Genomic DNA, 20872 nt, shown 5'->3' with positions numbered 1-20872 from the left:
ACAAAAGCTAAAGATCTTGTGAAGATGATGGCTGAAGCTGGTAAGAAAGTGTCATTATCCACAGTAAAACGAGTCCTGCACCGACATGGGCTGAAAGGCTACTCAGCAAGAAGGAAGCCATTACTTCTAAAGAAACATAAAAAAGCCAGATTACAGTTTGCAAAAAGACACCAAGACAAAGACCTTAACTTCTGGAGACATGTCCTGTAGTCTGATGAAACTAAAGTGGAGCTGTTTGGCCATAATGACCACCGTTACATTTGGAGGAAAAAGGGGGAAGCTTGTAGACCTGAAAACACCATCCCAACTGTGAAGCATGGAGATGGCAGCATCATGTTGTGGGGCTGTTTTGCTGCAGCAGGAACTGGAGCTCTTCATAAAATAGACGGCATCATGAAGAAAGAACATTACCTGGAAATATTAAGGCAACATCTCAGGACATCAGCCAGGAAGCTAAAACTTGGGCGCAAATGGGTCTTCCAAATGGACAATGACCCTAAGCATACTGCCAAAATAGTTAAAAAGTGTCTTGAGGACAACAAAGTCAATGTCTTGGAGTGGCCATCACAAAGCCCTGACCTGAATCCCATCGAAAATTTGTGGGCAGGACTGAAAAGGCGTGTGCGAGCGAGGCGGCCAACAAACCTGACTCAGTTACACCAGTTCTGTCAGGAGGAATGGGCCAGAATTCCAGCAGAGTACTGTAAGAAGCTTGTGGAAGGATACCCAAAACGTTTGACCCAAGTCATGCAGTTCAAAGGCAATGCTACTAAATACTAAGGAAATGTATGTAAACTTTTGACCTTGAAGAAAGTAATAAAAAATTCTCTAAAATATTCTCTCTCTCATTATTGTGGCATTTAGCAAAAATAAATAATTTTGGTAATCCTAACTGACCTGAAACAGAAGAGGTTTAGTCTGATTTAGCTTCAGACAGTGAGAAAAAAATTAGTTATGTGTCTTTTTGCAGTGTATGTAAACTTCTGGTTTCAACTGTAACTATATCACCGGGGGACTATAATCCCATACAAGGGCTGGCTAAATGCACTGAACAAATCAACAACTGGATGTGCCAGAATTTTCTTCAATTAAACAAAGAAAATAAAACGGAAGTAATTGTTTTTGGTACCAAGGACGAACGATTGAAAGTCAGCGCTCAGCTTCAATCACTGACGTTAAAAACCACAAACCAAGCCAGAAACCAAGGTGTGGTTATGGATTCAGACCTCAACCTGAACAGCCACATCAAGACAATCACAAAATCAGCCTACTATCATCTGAAGAATATATCAAGGATTAGAGAATTTATGTCTCAACAGGATTTTGGAAAAACTTATCCATGCATTTATCTTCAGTAGACTGAACTACTGTAACGGTGTGTTCACAGGTCTCTGTAAAAAGTCAATCAGAAAGCTGCAGCTGATTCTGAACGCTGCAGCTCGAGTCCTCACTAAGACCAAGAAAGTGGATCACATCACTCCAGTTCTGAGGTCTTTGCACTGGCTTTGCTGTCCAACAAAGAATTGACTTTAAAACCCTGCTGTTGGTTTATAAAGCACTGAATGGTTTAGGGCCAAAATACATCTCTGATCTGCTGCTACCTTATGAACCATCTCGACCCCTTAGGTCGTCTGGGACCGGTCTACTTCCTGTTCCCAGAGTCAGAACTAAACATGGAGAAGCAGCGTTCAGTTCTTCTGCTCCAGATATCTGGAACAAAGTCCCAGAAAGCTGCAGGTCTGCTGAGACCCTCAGCTCCTTCAAATCAAGACTGAAGACTTTTATGTTTGCTGCTGCCTTCAATTGAACCAGATTCAAGGATATTAATCAATTTCCTGCATTTTAATACTGTATTTTATTTCTTAAACTGCAACTATTATTCTGTTTTTAGCTTTTTAGTGTTTTAATGACTGTTTTTAATGTTTCAATGAATGTTCTTAACTGTTTTTAAATCTCCTTTTAGCTGGAGCTAAATGTCAGTTTGTCTGACTCAGTGGTTGATTATAAAGCTCTCATAATCTGCAATGAAGGTCACGGTATCAGTGGTTCAGACAACCCATGCAGCTCAACCACCATGAAACCAGAGGCCTCAGACCTGACACACAACCTTTCATAATCGTGGGGCAATCCTCTGATCCTCAGCTACAGAGAGCAGGATTACTGCTAGTCCAGCAGCACCGGCAGCAGACAACAGTTCAGTGTCTTGCCCTGGAGCATGTTCACAGAGATGAATAAATAAGTAAAAGACATTTGGCTCAGTGTTTTTGGACATTTGGGACATTAATGCACACAATAAACAGTTCACTACAATACTGTCTGGATGGAGTTAAACAACGTTCCTATCTGTATTCAGTCAGAGATGAGTTGAAGATCTCGCTTGGGTAAATCCAGCTGTACAACAGTTTCATCTAGTGGTTCAAGTACAACATTACTTCTATTTGTGTTTTCCCTAAAAAAGAAAGAAATCTTAAAATGTCAAAATATAAACATGTTGGCAGAACGTATTAACTCACCAAATGTGTAATGACCTTTTCGTACTGTTCTCACCAAATAGACTGTGATCCACATCCAGAACATCAGATTACAGAGGTTTTATTTGTATTATTGGGGTGCCTGTGGTGTAAAAAAAAAAAAAGCAAAAATCTTGCTTTTGTTTGCGTCTATGGATTTAATCATTATTACAACTATTACGTTTTATTGACCACAGTGATGTTACAGGAGTGTCGCTTCTTATCACTGCAGTTTGAAGGCAAAACCTAAACACAACAGGAATAACTATACTATTATGTTTTTCATCCACTTCTCAGAAACTGAGGGCATCCTTTCCACATTGACTGTGTTTAGCTACAACAAGCTTTGGTTCAGCAAAGAGATTAAGATGCTATGCAGTAAGAAAAAATAATGCATTCTAGAGGGGCGATAAAGAACTCTGACTCTCTTTACATTTGCGGTAATGGTTATTGTGCCTAAGAAGCCCATTGTTAGCTGTCTAAATACAGACTTGTTGCCTTAACATCTGTTGTAATGAAAGCGTCTGAGCATATAGTATGTGAACTTGTGTCCAGGGCTGTGCTAGATCACTTTGCGTACAGAGCTAATAGATTGGTGGATGATGCTGTATCTCTTGGTCTCCACTCCATCTTGCACCTATGCTCTGGTACCTATTTGTGGACTATAGCTCATCTTTTAATACATCCCACAAGGCCTCACTACAAACTTTTACAGCTAGGTTTGCACCAGTCTCTATACACAAATGACTGTATTTCACACTCTGATACTGTAAAAAGTCACTGATGATGCAACTCTGGTGGGACTGATTCCCTGTACTGATGAGATGAGACAGCTTACAGGAACGAGGTCTCCTATCTGGTGGACCAGTGCAGCAATAACAATCTGGAACTGAACATCAAAGAGAGTGGATCATTTTAAATTCTCTGGACTACAATCTTCACCATCATTGAGAAGAAAGCTCACCAAGGACTACTCTTTTTTAGACAGCTTAGGACATTTGATGTGTAAAAGGTGGCGATGGTAAAGTTCTACAGGGCAGTGGATCCCAAACTACTGAGAAAGAGAGGCACTCCTCTCTTCCATGAGTCATGGTAAACATCTTTATGCGCATGACAAACCGACCTGGACTGACTACTTGACTGCTGCTTTTAATGACACGAAGGACGCATTACTGTCAGCTCCGACACTTAGACTACCTAAACTTGACTCACTGTTCACACAGTACGTTGACCAAAGAGACGGTAACATGGCATTAGTTTTGACTCAGGAACATGGGAGAAAACAAAGCCCTGTTGCATGTTTCTCTACTAGACTAGACCCTGCAGCAGCTGGCCTTCCTCTGTGTCTACATGCTGTTGCACATGATATTGTGACATGGTTCCTTATGCTGTTTTACAGATTAGAGTTAATCACTGCATTAGATTTGCCAAACATTACTGTGAAACAATGTACTACCCTTAATCCTGACACTCTCTTTCCTACTCCAGCAGATGGAGATCTGCATAACTGTGTTGTTACTCTTGAACAGATCTGCACACTGAGACCAAACCTCACAGCCACTCCCACCAAATGCTGATTTACTACTGTTTGTGGAAGGTCAGGCATCCTGCTCTCCGGACACGGGAGAAGGGTTGGTTGGGTCTGCTGAAGTCTCATCATACGACACTCTGAGCAGCGGCAAGTTGCCATTCACATTTCTCTGCTCAAGCTGCAGAACTTGTGGCTCTGTAAGCTCGCTGCCGACCAAACAGTTACAATTTACACAGATTCTCGCTACGCCTTTGGCTTAGTGCACGACTTTGACGCCCTGTGAAAACACATCGGCTTTCTGACATAATCCGGCAAGCCCATTTCTCACCACCGTCTCGTGGCCGACTTGCTGGAAGCCATACTGCTCCCTAAAAGCCTCTGATCCCATTTCAACAGGAAATGCTGCAGCGATTGCTGCAACTAAGCAAGGGATTTTTTTTTTAGGTTACTCTTTTCAGCTCACAACACTTATGCTAGGTGTGCCTACAATAATATTCCTCACTTATGATATTCAATTATTGCAGACATTGGCTACCCTTGCAGAGCAAAACTGTTGTACCAAATCTGGTGCAGTTTACGAAAATTAAGTAAGGATGGGCCCAGACAATTGCCATTGTTATGCTAAATTAATGATAATGTGGCAAAAGGGGGAATATGTAATTTTATTGTAAAGATAGATCCACATTTAGTACAGTTTTTAGTATATGTGCTATCCACATTTTGTATTAGTATTTAGTAACGTTGTGAAAAACCACAACCGTTGTCCAAAACACAGAAGGACACAGATAGGACATGGAAGGAGATTAAATCTCATACTTTTACTTTGGTAACTGTAGAAACTGTACCATGCAGGTTATAATCCCTTTATCAACATTTTGATGTATCATCAAAGCAAAGAAGAAACTAACTGCACATCTAAAAATAATAAACCTACAATGAGAAGGAGAGTACAAAGTGAATGTGGCATACACAGAGTGAGTCGATCTGAGCATCAAAGCGATGAAGCAAAGACAAAAGGGAAAACCTCAGGGAGGAAATTCGGGCAACATTTTATTTGGAGGCTTCATCTTTTCGGAACATGAAATCTCAACAGAGTCTCCACAGGTTATGTATGACATGTTCATTTAACATTTGGACGGATTTGGATTCGTAACAAAAACAAGGTTAATTGTGAGAGGGGGCATTTCTTCTTTTGGTTTTGGGAAGCGTCTGGCTCCAGTAGTCTTATTGTGCTTCTCTCAAAGAAGCAGCACAAACACAAACCATGCCTGATATCATGAACTTACATTAATGAGCAGGTACAAGAAGAATACAATGACTGTTTGGCAAAGGGGCTCTGTGATCTCACCGCTGTGTGAGGAGATGACCAGTAGCAGCTTCATGTGTTCAATGTTCCTTTAATCTCTACAGAGCAGGCAAAAACTATAGTGCAAAGTATGTTTAGTTAACAGTAACAATGGGCTTTTGTGCCACGTCAGAAAGCACTGCACTAGTACTGACCACAGGACTGAAACTACTACTGAGCCTCTTGTAAGAGTATGAGGGGTTTATCAAAGAGCCTGTTGGACAAAAAGTTAGTGTTAAGGCAGCTTGTAGACAATAAAAAACAGGGTTATTTGAGCAAAGTAACTGTTTGAACCCCAGCTGTGATATATTGAAACTATCAGAGCAATGCACAGCCCAATTACTCCTCATTCAGGACTTCAACATCGGAAAATCCCATCACCACCAAACAAAATGACCATTATCGCCAGAGGAATCAATAACATTTCCTCTCAAATGATGTGCCTTTTCTATCCATTTATAAACTCCTTGCCACCCTCAGCACTTCCTCTTCTTGCAGTACCCTTCCACCATCTCTGGCAAGAGGCTGTCGTCCTCCTCCACATCCTTTGTCACGGTCTTTCCCACCATTTGGAAGATGTCCTCGGCCACGACGCCCATTGGCTCGGCCACCTTCACCGTCAACATGTCCTGAGTCAGGGTAGTTCCTTTGGGGATCTTGACCTTGGCCACCAAGGACTTACCCAGCTTGAAGAATAGAAAATAAAAAGGGAGTTGAAAACAATTTCAAAATTATTTTCTTAAAGGTTTTCTGTCTTTCTAAACAGTAAAAATTGAAGGTTACTATGGTTTGCATTTTTTTTTTTTTTTGTGGAGCAGGAATATCTCACCTTATCATGGCACGGCTTCTCACATGGTAACATCTGCTTGATGCCGGTCCCCTGCGCCCTCTCCACCAGGCGGATGGAACGAACCAGTTCTTTTAGCTCAGAAGGCTCCAGAGAGGCTTCGTGGTCATTTCCTTTCCAAGTCTTGTCCAAGGTTACGTGGCGCTCAATGACCTTGGCACCCATAGCTACGGCCGCAACTGAAATACTGATCCCAGACTCATGGCCGGAGTACCCAATGGGAATATCGGGAAATTCCTTCTGGTATTCCTGTAGTTTACAAGTGGGCGAGTTATTTTTTTCTAATATGCATACAATGTTTTGTATTACACTATATATCAAAGTAATTAAATTAAGTATTTTTTTAAATGGGAGTTAATAAAACTAAAATAAATTTAAAGCTAAGCTTAGCTCACCTGGCTATGTCCATTGGTAACAAATCTGCAGTACATTGGCAGTGCATTGATATATACAGATACATGAGTAATCTAAATCCTAGGAAGGCAGAAAATGGATATTTCCCTATATGAACATACCAGATTATAAGATACTAGCCTTATATTGTTATAATGGTATGGACCCAGTAGTAGAGGTTAGATGCTGCCCACCCATTTCTTTGGAGAAGGTGGTTAGGTATTACACATTGCAACTTCAACCTCATAAGAAAGTGTAAATTCTACATGGCCATCAAAACAGGAAGATTAATCTTAATTATTGTAAGTTTAATTTGTGGAAATAAATGCTAAAAACACGAATTGCAATAAGACTGGTGATATCTGCAGACAGTTCAAACAAAGTTTCGTTGTATAACATGCAATGACAAATAAAGAAATCTAATCTAATCTTAATGGCCCCTAAAACTCAATATGCATCTGCTGAAAACTTCTAATTTTGCTTTCAATGGAGTGAGACAATTTCCCAACTCAACTTGGTTGAGATCTTGTTTTTGTACCAACCTTTTGATAAAGGAGTAATGCTCTACTCTATTCTACTTTTCTCACCGTTATCACTCTGAGGTTGACATCTTCGGCTTCCAGAGGGTAGGCGCTGGTGCACTGCAGGATGACAAAGTTGGGGTTGTGCTCCTTTACCGTTTTGTAGACCCGACGCATCGTCTCCATGCTCTGCATCCCACTGGACACCACCATGGGCCGTCCTGACGCAGACAGGAGGGCAACAGCCTGATCAACAATATGTCTAGCATGGGCAAAAGGGAAAATGCAACCCTTCTCTTTCCTCTTAATGAGCTCCTGTAGTTCAACAATCAAGCTCACTTCATTTATTTTTCATCTCCCACTTTTTAACTAATTTCTACTGAAACGTGTGCATTTTTTCTGCATCTATTGCTCTTTTATTGTTTTACTTAATATAGTGTTTGTCTCCTCAACTCCGAAGTAAAATACAGAAACTGTTTCTCTAACACACAAAAACCCGACTGGTAAACTCAGATTCGGTCTTTTAACTGATAGTTACAGTTACTAACCTTACTCGCGGTGACTGATCTAACCACATCAGTATTACAGCAGCATAGAATAGAACAGTAATTTCTTAACAGCACTAACGGAACTCAGCAGTCCGTAAACGTACGCAGTACCGCGTTCAAAATACAGTAAAAAGAAAACAAGGTAACAAACACACTATGACCTATCACTGCCCAGACACAAGCCTCTTACTCTGAGATGACTTGGTAGCGGTCGATGAGGTTCTTTGAATTTCTTCATTAAATTTGAACTTTTCCTATGAAGAATATGATTCGTCTGTCTCTCTGGACCCTGAGTCTGAAATAAAGTCTATCTATCTATCTTCCTTCTGCAGATTAATCCACTTATCTTTCGGTATCCAAAACAGTCTATTGTTCGACCACCGAATGTAGAACTATTCCTACGTTTTCTTAAAAGCAACAACTTTGTGCGCGCCCCCTTTCATGCGAATCGAATTGCGTGGGATGGCTCCGAGCTGGAGGTAACGCAGATTTTTTATAGTCTCATGGTCCCTGTGGTGCCTTTGGCCCTCGTCCAATGAGACCCCAGTGTTGAGTTTGGACCAAAAATCGTAGAGAGACCGTCTGGTGGGGCTTGGTGTGATTTTAACCCAAAACCAGGCTGTTGAACCATGTAGGCCCAACTCTCTTTGTTCCAACCACATGGTGAAGTCCCAACAAAGTGCACTGATGATTTTAGCATTTAAATAGGCAACATAAAATACATCTGCTGCAGTTCACTCTCACCTTTTTTGGCAGTCTTCTCCAGATAGGGGAAGTTGTTGGTGTCTCCTGAGCCCACTTTAAAGAAAGGCACATTAAGCTCATGGAGGAACTCCACTGCCATCTAAAAGACAGAACAAACAAACCAAACATGATGGTTAAACGTTAACCTGATTAAAACCATAAAAAGCCTTCTTCAAACGTCTCTTTCTTACCTCATCCATCCCAGAGGCAGTGAAGCAGATCCCCACCTCCTCAGCGTATTTCTTCAGTTCCCTGTACTGATCATGGCTGAACTCCAGATGGCGCTTGTGTTCACCATAAGTTTTCCCCCAGGAGTGAACAGAATTGTACTTGCGCTCCAAGGCTTTCTTGTTGAATTTATGCTCTAATTCACTCTTCTGGAATTTGGCACAATCAGCACCGCAATCCTGTGAAGGCAGAAATAAGTGAGGGATTAAAAAGAAGGGAAGCTTGGCCAACATACTAAGTAGTGATGATTGATTTTAGGGGTCCTACAGATTGTCCTAAAAACACTTTAAAGTCACAATAAGGTTCCTAGAAAAGACTATTTGGTACTATTAAGAGGAGACAGTGTTCAATTACTACACATTCATTATTTCATTATACCTATTAAAATATATTTCTAGTGCTACAAATAGTTGTTTTTTCAACAGGTGAGCTGATAATGAATTAATGGGATCTAAAAGCAGCATAATAAGCAACATATATGGGGAATGAAGCATTAATAAATAGATAAGAAAAGATTATTAATACTGTGGTTTCATTTAGTTCTTCTAAAGGAAATTCCTCTAGAAATTAACAAAAGCTTATAACTGAAATAACTCAAAACGTTGTCTCTATTTTCCAAGTAACTGGGACCAAAATACACAGTTCTTATCAGGATATGTCCAGGAAACAATTCATGAAATAAACCTGCAAAACAAGGCTCTACTGGAGGTTTAAAGGAGCAGCCATACTGAAGCGTTTTCACTAAAAAGTTGTGGTTTTAGTTTTTATGTTGAGTGCATTTAAAGTTTCTCACCCATTGCTGCTTCTTTATGACTATGGGGTTAAACTGAATACACATAAAACGGGCGTGTGCTTTGGCTTCAGTACAGATAGTTACTTAACATGACCACTAAATACCAGCTGTCAAAATACGAGCCAAACTTCATTTACAGTAATGATTCAGACGAGGACGATGAGGCGACAAACGGCACATTTTTAAATTGAGTTCTGAATACGTTAGTTGTCTCGTGTGTGTTAAAGATAAGAACATCTGAACAGATACGTATTCACAGTCAATATAAAGTGTCGATTTTATTACCTTTGCCATTTTGATCATTTTCTTGGCAATCTCAATGTCTCCCTGGTGATTTTGTCCAATTTCAGCGATGATGAAGCACGGATGATTCCCTCCGATCATTCTACCGGGACACAGCTCTAACGTTAAAGGCATTTTGTCCGCAGAAAAGAAAACAACAAAACAAACCGGTGAAAATAACGGAATTATCTTGCACGAAGCAAAGCTGTAGCTGAGACTTGAATCTGACCGGACCAGTTCATGTGCTGCACATCCAGGATGTGGGAGGACTTCCGCGTAATGCACGGATTTGCTTTACAAATAAACACTAGCGCCGAGATCGAAACGTGGCCGATGCGTGCCACTGTGATTCAGCTGCACATTACCAAGTTTTTACCAACATCAAAACTAAACGAAAACGTTAATTTGAACCCTGAGGCAACGGTTCTAATAGGTATACAGTATGTTGAGTAAAAAGCAAGCTGAGAATCATACGAGAAAAGACCAAATAGATGCCTCTAATGAGGCTCTGATGATTCATACAGAGCTTTTTAACACCATTTTTATTCCCAAGATTAACATTTTAGAAACGATGACCATTAAAGGGTCACATGTGGCACCTTCAAAAAAAACGTAGCCTTCCTCTGAAATACAGCAGGTATGTATCGAGGTAGAGACTACAAACAATTTTAATAAGTGCGAGGAAAAGTTGTCAGGGGCAGATTTTTCAAACGGAGATGATGATGTTCATATCACATATGAGAACCATGACCCACTGTTATAAGTGCAGCTATAAGTTCAATTTATCATATTATTAATGGCAAATTTGACAGTGATAAGAGTGGATACTGAAGCTGGTGGTGACTAAAATATAGACAAAAGGCAAAACTATTAATAGTCCCGTGATACCTTCAGTTGACAGCCACAATTCTGACCACAGAACATTAAATATCCAGCTGAAGAATGACAGGACGACAGCTTTCATTCACTTTTTACTGATATTGAAATCAAATGGACAATGAACACGCATGATCAAGCAACAGCTGGCTAATATCTAGTTCTCTTTAAAACCACAACTGTCTAATTTCAGTGACATAATTGTTTTATATACTGTATATATATTGCCTTCTGTATATGTACATAGGTACACGCATAAGAGTACATACACACACACACACACACACACACTGTTGAGGTTTAATCGCACAGACAAACGGGTCATATTTATTGTAATGACTGGACTTCAGTCCCTGACTGGAGAGGGGAGAGGCTTTTCAAAAGGAAATGCATAGATTGGAACACAATTTGCCACAAGCAAGCTCTACACAGACACACACACACACACACACACACACACACACACACACACACACACACACAGAAGTACACACTGAATTTGGAGTTCTGTCATTGAGTTTGGTCCTTAAAAAAAACAAAACAAAGACAAATTTGGAGCTACTTTTTTTTTTTGCAAGGATGGGAAACAAAAGGCAAACCATTAAACATCAATCAACCCTCGTGGGAGAGAGAAGGCTTCATGAGACGGACAGGTTAAGAGAGAAGAGCATCATGGGAATGATATTGTTTGGGTGTTGTGTGAAGCAGGTTGTAGTGTGGCTGTAGGCCCAAACAAATGTCAACCCTTCCCTTTTAGTGTCCCAACTCCAACCGCCTTACACAAAGTGTTCCACGAGACCATGAGACCTGGTGTGGATCTAACAGGCCTTGATCTCATGTTAAACAACAAGCCCTACCAGGTGGAGATAGATGACGGTAGGACCACTGGCTATATATCCTTCCACTGGGAGGGGTGGGGGGCGGGACAGACACAGAAGGGGTGTAAGGCCCCTTTTCCTTCTGACTACAGATTGTGGACGTCGGGGCGGGTCGGTTGGTGAGTGCGTGTGTGTGTGGTGACAGACGATGATATGGAATGGCGCCCCGGGAAATCTCGGCCGCCTAGCGGACTAGCGGGGCCTGCTTCAGGGAGATGAGGACGGAGCGCATGCGGGACACGTCTTTGGCCTGCTTGCTGGACTTGGGGTTGAAGTCACAGAGCCGAGCCACCCGCTCCCACTCCGTGCCCGGGTTGTTCTCATCCAGATCTGAAATCATCGCCTCCTCAGCCGCCCTACAAGCAACAGGGGAGAGGAGAAGGAAAGGACATGGAGTAGAAAACAATCAGTGGGGGAAGTGGTAAGACACACCAAAGTACACACACAGCGCCGAAAGAAGTCCTCCGCTGATCACCAACAGACACACAAGCTCAGGTGGAAAAACTCAGTCTTGCCTGTGATGATTTATTCGTCAGAAATGTTCAATAAAAGTCTAAATTTCAGTCTGATTTGAGGAATTGTCCTCAGAAACATTGAGCATAAATCCCTACAATCTCTTTTTATAGCTTGGTGGGACTTTGATGGTTCAGCAGAGTCTACTTTAGGGCAGGACAGTCCAATCAACACACAGAAATGGACATCCATCTTGTCTTTAGGCCCATAAAGAGCAACAAGCTACAACAGATTCATTCCCCGCGGCATGCCCCCAACTCTGCTTACACATTACAGTACAGTCACCGGCATCTGTGACTCTCCACAACAGTTAAGTAAGGTACAAATAACACACTGATGAGAGATCCAAAAAACAAACCAAAGTAATCAAAGTAAGGCCTGACGAGCATCTTTGGTTGGTTAAAAATGCCGTTCTGTTTAGAACGTTTGCCCACATCCTTACACTTTAACTTGCCCAGTCGTTGCCTATTTACAATGTTCTTATTCCTCACCAAGACCCAAGTATAGGAATGAAAAAACTCATCTCTACACTTGTCCTTGATTAAAAAAAAGAACAATCATGGCAAGTTTTTAATTTTTGTTTTTATTTTTAACCAAGCCCAAAAGAACTGCAAGCACTGCTGGGCCTTGGCCATGCATTGCAATGCACTGCAGCTGAAAAGCAGGCTATTTGGAGGTGTGGCACAGAATGCGTATATTAACAGATCAATTACTGTCTTCCTAGTTAAGGTTTGGCGTTTGAAACCATCTATCAAACCAAAAATAAAAAATAAATAAAAAAGACAAATATAAAGATATTTACACTAGAGGACTTACCACATCACTTGAACTTAAAACACAAAAGTAAAAAAAAAAAACTTAAATCTGAAAATGGATCAGTGCCACTATCGCAAGACATTTCGAGATGCAAGCCACAGATTATGGCTAAACAAATGTACAGTAAGCCCTCATCACACCCAACCCACAAATATAGAAATATTTCCACTGCCGTAATACTTTTCTAATTACAAGGATTATTTTCTTATTTCCCACCCGACCTGCAAGCACAAACTCAGCTACTATCTACAACACAGTACACAAAGCAAAATGGGGATGAGAAGCCAATGAACATTCACCGTCACAACAAACTACAAATACACAGAAGGGACTAGAAGTACCACAACATCACAGAAGGGACATTATAACAAACCTCTATCTAGGCAGTGGAGCTAACTGTCGGGATAGTAACCTGTGCAACATATCAATTATCTAACATACACACAGCACTGCATTGATGCCCTTTTAAAGATATAAAGTATTTGGAGGTTGTGGGGTTTCATTGTTTTACTTAACTGGTCTAGGCGGTAGCAAGGATGGTTAATGTGTGTGCTTTAAGGTGCATAGGAAAAGAAAACAGGGAGAAACAGTTTCACAAGTCAGAATTTAGAAAGAGAGAGAAAGAGAGAGGAGGGAGGGGGGGGTGAAATGAAAGACAACAAAAATGAGCTTAATGCAGATGTTGAAAGCCAGCATGCAGAAGCGACCATTTTTTTAAAAGTCATCTTTTCAGAATTATTCTGATGTGCAGCCTTTGGTTTGGTAAGTGGAAGAGACATTTTTGCTTTATTCTCTCTCTCTCTCTCTCTCTCACACACACACACACACACACACACACACACACACACACACACACACACACACACACACACACACACACACACACACACACACACACACACACACACACACACACACACACCTGTGTTGATTTTTTTTTAAACTCATGTTCTAGTGCTCACCTATGAGCAATATTACCTTGTCTCAAGACATTAACGCAATTAATTTAACAGCTTTTGTGTGAGAAGCGGTTTTCACATCACACAAGCCTGTTTGTTCCTACTGAATGCTTAGAAATGAGGTCCCTGGAGTCCTCCTCTCAGTCTCACACCAACAAGATGAAGGAGCAGGAGGAGGTGGTGTGATGTAGGTTCATTCTACATCAACGGGCTCAATCCCACATATAAAGGGAACAATATGCTGCATAAACTGCATTGAGGTGTGCACTTAACAAAGTTAATACAAAATAAAAAACACAGGCTATTGAAAAACACATAAAATACCGCTTTTCCTAATCACGAGACAAACTCTTCATACCGCGAGGCTTTAAAAACATGACCAGGGTTACGTCAATAGTAATTTACAGATGCAATAAAAATGTAATGACAATTTTAGAAAAAGACTAGAGCTCAACGAGCAAGCTAACGAAAGTGGCAGTTCGCACCAAATATGAAAGCTTTCAGCCGTGTACTTTTTATAATAATTATGATAAAAGTTTATCACGGCTCCAGGTTTGGTCTCTCCTTGAACCTGAAAACCAAACCTGATAAATAATAATAAGCATGCACACCACAATGCAGCCCGATGGCTGCTCAATAGTCACTTTCGGGCAAAACCAAAGGCTGCACAGCTCGGCTCATTGGACGGCTAGCTGGGCGGATTAGCATGTCATCGTGTCGTACAGCAGTAGCTACGGAGCAGCTAACATTCTGAAGCAGGAACACACAGTTCAGTTTGAAGCAGTTGTGTGACCACGATGTGACCAATGGTGCTTTCACTGAAGTCTTTGCTGTGCAAGAGGAAAGTCAGACAGTGAGCGCTGGACTCAATATCACAAGTATATCTGCAGGCTTAAGAAACCCAAAATCTGAACTGTTTAATGCTACCTGGAAACCGAGGAACCAAAATAATATAGAAACAAAAATGTATTTCTGCAGAGAGGATTAATGTCCCTAAACTATTTATGACCTTCCTTTCTGCAGGCTATAAAAATATTAAATATTCTTAAAAAAGGCAAAACAAGATATCAACTGGAGTTTCTGAAGCCTGCAGATAATCCTCCAATTAAAGGAATACAGCTTGACTGTCACACAGTCACCAAAAACAATGCCAACTCTGCACATTGTTCAATAAAATAATATCTTATCTTATAAACAAGTTTAGGTGATGTCAAGTCCAATTATTAAAACACACTTGCTTCAAACAAATCTATACGCATCTTACTCCTGAATAGTATATTTTGAAAATGAATTTGGGGAGAGAAATAAAAAAAATTAAAAAAAGGTGAAAACACTTCAAACAATTAATGTAAGCGAGTGTTGATCGTTGGAAATTCACGTCATGTATTTGCAAAATGTTTGGCTGAAATGAAGAAGGAAGAGAGTGTGGAAGTGGAAACGGATGAGTTCTGGTCATGAAAGTATTCATTTCATTTCCATGGATGGGAGCGTGGAGCGTGGCAGTGACATGCAGTCATTCTCTTTACGGATGATTTCATGACAGGCATCCACTCACAACTGACATGCAGACATATGGGGCGAAAAAAATATTACTTTTACATTTGAAAAAGAAAGAAAAAGCTAGATGAAGCAATTCAAAATCAAAAGTAGTTAAAAAATAAATATGGAACTAAAAAAATGGCAACACAAGGGGAGGTAACTACACTGCTCTAACTAGTAATGAGATGATGACAATGGTTGGATGCTCGGAGTTGATGACAATGGAGGAGGGGGAAGAAAAATCAAAAAACATGAGAAGGGAGGATGTTAGTTGGAGCAACATACACATAACCAATGAGCTCAGAGAAGGGCTGCTTGTAGAAGTCTTCATCCAGCACCCTGGACAAACATCCGCCCAAAACGACAGAGCAGCAAGAAGAGAAGAGAGACAGCGATAAAAGGGAGAAGAGGATGGAAACAACAAGCATTATAGGTTACCACACAACAATAAGCTAAGGCATATCATCGAAGGCTCAGGGTTTTGTGAGGACTCCTAAATCAATGTGTCAGCTGGTTTCACAGGCTCAGAGAGGCTGTCAGCTGATTGTGTCCAACCTCCCAGAATCTTTAATTATACGTCTGTGGTGTTCCGTAACACACCATCAGCTCTTCACACAAAACTAATTCCACAAGGGAGTAACTTCAAAACACCTTCTGAACCAATTAGTCAAAGAATTGAATCCTCACAATATGTAACTAAATGTAATCAACGGAAGATACCAACAATATGTGCTAATTACAGCTTCTCTAATGTGAGGACTCATTTACTTACCTGTGGTTTACATTAATGAAATATTTGGCTTTTTTGAATTAGAGGGGTTGGAATCGGTCTTTTCTATTAACTTTACTGTATAAACCAAGTGATTAATTGATTAGTTTGGAAAAGAAGAAATGGATTAATCGTGAAAACAATTGTTAGTTGCAGTCCTAACGCTTCTCCATTTGTAGGTCAGTTATTCACTTTTACCCGACAAAGACCATCCCTGTGAAACAACTGGCCATCAGTGACACGTTTCCACCAAACACAGACTGGGTGGCCAGATGAGTAGGGAGTCCTGGCTGCAGGTAGTTTATTATTGATAGCGCAGCAGGGCTACATTACAGTGCAGGAGAAACTGAGACTATGCAAAATGATGAGTTACTAAACCAGTCTACCAAGTTATCTGTCCCTGTGGACATGACCAGGTGGAGTAAATGTAAGAATACTATAAAGATGATCAAAAGTAAGATCTTACTTTCGCTGTTAAATTAAACTTTAGCCTAACCACAAGCAGAAGACTAAATATTTAGAACTGAACAGTTGGGTAGTAAAGAGAGCTGAAATTCTATGTTTATGAGACACACAGAAGTATTTGTTACAAGACTACTAAAGAGAGAGTGTGTGTGTGTGTGTGTGTGTGTGTGTGTGTGTGTGTGTGTGTGTGTGTGTGTGTGTGTGTGTGTGTGTGTGTGTGTGTGTGCGTGTCACAGCGTGAACTACGATGCTACTACATCATCATGTCCTTGGCTCATCTACTGTAGCATCTGAGGTTGCCCCCTAAAGAAAAAGGCTCGACTTCAGCATTATTATGATCTAAGAGTGGAGCTGCTGACTGCATGGCGTGTGCTAACGAAGGGTAGGAACCTTGACGTGTTGGCACAGCACCACAAGGTCTTTCTGGAACCTCGACACTAAGGCGGACCCATTTCTGTTCCTTCTGTGGACCCTACACACCGAGTCAAACCTCAGTATTCAGTTATAAGTTCATCTGTGACTTTTTTTAACACCCTTTTTAAGTGTATAAACTTTTTGCGGATCATCTTGTTTTTTTTGTTGTTGTTGTCTGGACACAAATGTGACTGTGTTCTTACTCATCAGCCCTCTCTCATTTCCATTGTTCCTTGTTCCTCGTTTCCACCCCTCTATGAAACCAGTACCTGTTATTGGTTTTGGTTTTCTCCAGCTGCTCGTTCTGCCTGGCGTGCCACTCTTCCAGCTCTACCTTGGCTTTCTCCTTCCACTCCGACTCCTGCTTCAGAGAGTTTTGATCTAGGGAAGGAGATGAGCGTGGAGATTAGCGATAAAGAAGATGGGAAGGTAAACACAGCAGCAGGGAACAATGATATCAATGACGGGGGCACATTTTACACACACTATTGAAAAAGGCTCGGCATAGATCTCATGATAACAACCTTTACTTCTCACTGTTCCTTTATAAAAACACAAGGCGGTCTGGGCTTACCTAGCAACTCCAGCCGCTCGCCTTGCTCCTCCCTCCACTTGCGTAGACTTTCAGGTTCGGCCTGCAGCCGGTCAGCACTGGAAATTGCTGCATAGGCGTCAGATGGACCGTTGCTTTCCTGAGGAACAAGGGAGATTACATTACATTACAGATACGCAGAGATAACTGTGTTACTTCACAGGAATCCGTTTTATCAATACATGGACATACGGCAAAGAAACATTCTCATCCCGAACTATTCCATCTCTCCAATATACGTTTAGTATGACTGTTCTTCTTGGGGCAACTTTGAGTTTCATCAGCTTTGCCTGTCTCACTGCCAGAAAGAAGCCCTGACAGAGCAAAAAGGCAGCAATGTTGCAACGACAGCACAGGAAAGGGAAGTTGGAGTGAATCCAACTGCCAGATATTTAAACCTCCGCAGTCAGCACTGAATTCACACAACTAGCGGTAAAAGGAAACACGTTTTTTTTCCACACCGCCACTTAAATACGACAATTATCTCAATCTCAACCACCCATTAACAAGTCTACTGTAAATTAACCTCATCAATTCACTTGAAGGATTAATTACAGCTTTGGTTTTGTAGTTTTCAAAAATCACAGTCAATCTCGTGTAATGTATCCAATGTGAACATTCCCTACAATTCACAGGACGACTTCCTGGTTCAACTTCGCCCTACCGTACTTCATGTAGTGCATGAGTGTTTATTAACGGCATTTCTTTCTGTTTCACATCCAAATACAGTTGTGGAGATAACCCGATTTAACTTTTGGCTTGTTTACAACCTGCTGCTCGTGTTTCTACACCCATCTGACATGGGAATGTTTTTTTGTTTTTTTTTCACTGCAACATTATGGAAACAAATCTCAGGTCCGCAGCATGGTTTGGCCATTTACCAAAACAATAATACCAGTGGCGTGACAACAATCCTCTGCGGAGTTAGTGGAGCCAAAACATACAGCTCTTAAGAGGCAGCAAGCAAAAGAACCTACATTTAGAGAAGATTAAAGATGTTTGTATTGGACGTATGTGTACTTTGTACAGCCTCATTATGCTCACAAAGTCTCCCAATCCACACTAAATACAGAGGAACAAACACCAGGACAAAAGAGTTGGGTAGAAATAGTTAAGAATCAAAACAATGTGGGAAAGTATTACCCCATGAAGCTCTCCGTTGACGGCGCCATCTGCAAAAATACAAGGAAAATAGCTGTTAGCAATAAAGCACACAGACAAAACACTATAATGACAAGACTTTGGTTCAACGGGAATATTTTAGTATCGCTGAATCCGCAAGATTGGCATACACACATATTTCATAATGTGATATGTCAGCACTTCAGACTCGCTACTTGCTAAACCACAACGAAGCTACATCATCGAGGAAACGAGGCATTACGGGCCAAAGGTCGTGCAAAGCTCCATCGATGTCCTACTTTGGCTGTAACTGGCAGACAGACACGGTTGTAGCAAAATGTCGCGCAGCCAGCAAGTAGTCAAGCTTAGCAGGAAGCAATGAATGACACAACAGAGTACGGTAACGCTAGTTCTGACGTTATCGGACAGCTTCATTCATTTGAGAAACGCTTGGATCGTCACGTAACAAACCTTAACGAGTTTTCTGTTTGACGTTACGTCTTCATTTTACGTAGCGTTGACACAGGTTTACGTTAACGCTAGCTATAAGCCCACTGGGCTAATTTGCTAGCTAAACCAACATTAGCTAGCTGACCAAAAAGCATCAACCTTCAGTGTCCATTTAGGACCAAATTAAGGTTTAACGGAAGTTATAGTTTATTGAATACGCTCGAAGATGAACTAACTAGACGAGTAATATTAGTGTGGAACGGAGGGAAACTGCTTCATCTTGACCATAACGGAAACCCACCGGAGTCTCCCAGCGACGAGGGGACCTCTCCGCTGTCCAGGATGCTGAAGCCTTCGTCGTTTTCAATCCCCGCGATTTCGCTTTCCTGCTGGGCCAAGAACGCAGCAGCGGGATCTTCATCCGAGCCAACGCCGTTTCCAGCGGGGGGCGCGTTCAGCATGTCAAAATCATCCATGTTGTGAATACTTGTGGGAGGATAAATATGAGAGGCTGTGTGCAGGTGTAGACAGAAACCGACTAGCTAGCTCAACGGAAAGAAAGACTGCAAAGAAGAAGAAAAAAAGGTTCGAAGCGGAAACGGAAGAATAGCCAATCACAAACCAGGATGAGTGACTGATAATACAGAGCACCAATCACAAAACAGCTACCTCTAAATCGGACCAATCAAATCTGTAAACGCTCCTGCATACGGGTCCCATGACCTGCTACGTGCTGTCAGAGCTGTGCTAAAAATCCGCAGTCTGAGAAACGTTATATATATATATATATATATATATATATATATATATATATATATATACATACATACATACATACATACATACATACATTGTATTATATATATATATATATATATATATATATATATATATATATATATATATATATATATATATATATATATATACACACACACATTTTTTTAAAGCTGGTGCAAGGCACCTAGGCAACGTCTGTTGTGTCCATTGTGTTCAGCCCAAGCACAATGTCATGGTAGTTAATTATTAACTGCTCTGGAAACCTCAAAGTGCTCAGGTGATGAGCAAACACTCACCTGACTGCTACCGTAGCCTATTTCAAAGCTAGAATTTACCAGCATAAAAACACTTTTTGAGTTGAGCTGAAAACCTGTGTGTTGCTGCACGTAACAAACACAAGGACGAAACATATGCATCCAGTTGTTGCCTACTTTACAGGCCATGAAAAAACAAAGATGGGTCTCCTTATTGATACAGGTGAGCATTTTTCAGAAGTACAGTTCTGTAACATCTAATGTCACGGCATTTTCTATATCTTGGGACTTGAGTGAGGATGTAGGACTAGATGATCTTTTCATGATTGTAATTCAGGCATCGAACATCATCAAAATACTTACACAAGTGAGTAACATGACTCACAGTGCACTGATATTAATAAATTGGATAATGACTGAGTGGTGCAATACTGACTTTTGAATGGCCTGGAGTGATTCTAAAACTTAGCGGAGGAGACCACAGTGTTGTTGCTCCAACGTGTTACTGGTTTTGGATAGAATGCAGAAATCAGCAGTGTTTTAATGGGCGATCACTGTTTCGAGGCAAAAGTCCCATTTACAGTACTTGTGTGACTTTCATTCACATTGACCCCAATATCAGATTTGTTTTATTTTCTCATTCTTTTACATATCTTTTTTTTTTTTTTTTTTTTTTTTTAAATTGCATGTCTCTTATTTGGGC

General features: G+C 40.9%; 2 protein-coding genes across 4 annotated transcripts; both read right to left on the bottom strand.

Moving 5' to 3' along the window:
* Window positions 1-5074: 5074 nt before the first annotated feature.
* Window positions 5075-10003, bottom strand: nansa (N-acetylneuraminic acid synthase a). Its single transcript, XM_068727618.1, has 6 exons — window positions 9746-10003; window positions 8631-8846; window positions 8440-8539; window positions 7214-7368; window positions 6216-6482; window positions 5075-6072 (listed from the first exon to the last, which is right to left on the bottom strand). The coding sequence occupies exons 1-6, from the start codon at window positions 9875-9877 to the stop codon at window positions 5863-5865; spliced, it is 1080 nt and encodes a 359-aa protein (XP_068583719.1). The 5' UTR covers window positions 9878-10003; the 3' UTR covers window positions 5075-5862.
* Window positions 10004-10700: 697 nt separating this feature from the next.
* clta (clathrin, light chain A) lies at window positions 10701-19709 on the bottom strand. 3 transcript variants are annotated; one of them, XM_068726778.1, is made up of 7 exons: window positions 19437-19709; window positions 18707-18735; window positions 17546-17663; window positions 17241-17352; window positions 15609-15662; window positions 13342-13377; window positions 10701-11852 (listed from the first exon to the last, which is right to left on the bottom strand). In XM_068726778.1, exons 1-7 carry the CDS (start codon window positions 19609-19611, stop codon window positions 11681-11683), a joined length of 696 nt encoding a protein of 231 aa, XP_068582879.1. In that variant the 5' UTR covers window positions 19612-19709; the 3' UTR covers window positions 10701-11680. The 3 variants fall into 3 exon arrangements, with proteins under 3 accessions (XP_068582879.1, XP_068582880.1, XP_068582881.1); XM_068726779.1 differs by lacking the exon at window positions 13342-13377; XM_068726780.1 differs by lacking the exons at window positions 13342-13377; window positions 15609-15662 and having other exon boundaries at window positions 19437-19708.
* Window positions 19710-20872: the final 1163 nt, after the last annotated feature.

The sequence above is a fragment of the Cebidichthys violaceus genome, unplaced genomic scaffold, assembly GCF_023349555.1.
Source record: "Cebidichthys violaceus isolate CVI_PGR_0920_01 unplaced genomic scaffold, fCebVio1.0.p SCAF_4, whole genome shotgun sequence".
NCBI classification, from domain to species: Eukaryota; Metazoa; Chordata; class Actinopteri; order Perciformes; family Stichaeidae; genus Cebidichthys; species Cebidichthys violaceus.
The sequence above is the reverse complement of the archived record's forward strand: the minus strand, read 5'-3'. Positions and strand labels throughout refer to the sequence as shown.

Coding starts and splice junctions, on each gene's coding strand:
- clta (XM_068726778.1), bottom strand. CDS start 19,611: ATGGATGATTTTGACATGCTGAACGCGCCCCCCGCTGGAAACGGCGTT. Junction 18,736..19,436: donor CTCGTCGCTGGGAGACTCCG/GTGGGTTTCCGT, acceptor GTATTTTTGCAG/ATGGCGCCGTCAACGGAGAG. Junction 13,378..15,608: donor TCTGAGCTCATTGGTTATGT/GTATGTTGCTCC, acceptor TGCACCTTAAAG/CACACACATTAACCATCCTT.
- nansa (XM_068727618.1), bottom strand. CDS start 9,877: ATGCCTTTAACGTTAGAGCTGTGTCCCGGTAGAATGATCGGAGGGAAT. Junction 8,847..9,745: donor AAATGATCAAAATGGCAAAG/GTAATAAAATCG, acceptor CTGCCTTCACAG/GATTGCGGTGCTGATTGTGC. Junction 8,540..8,630: donor CTGCCTCTGGGATGGATGAG/GTAAGAAAGAGA, acceptor TCTGTCTTTTAG/ATGGCAGTGGAGTTCCTCCA.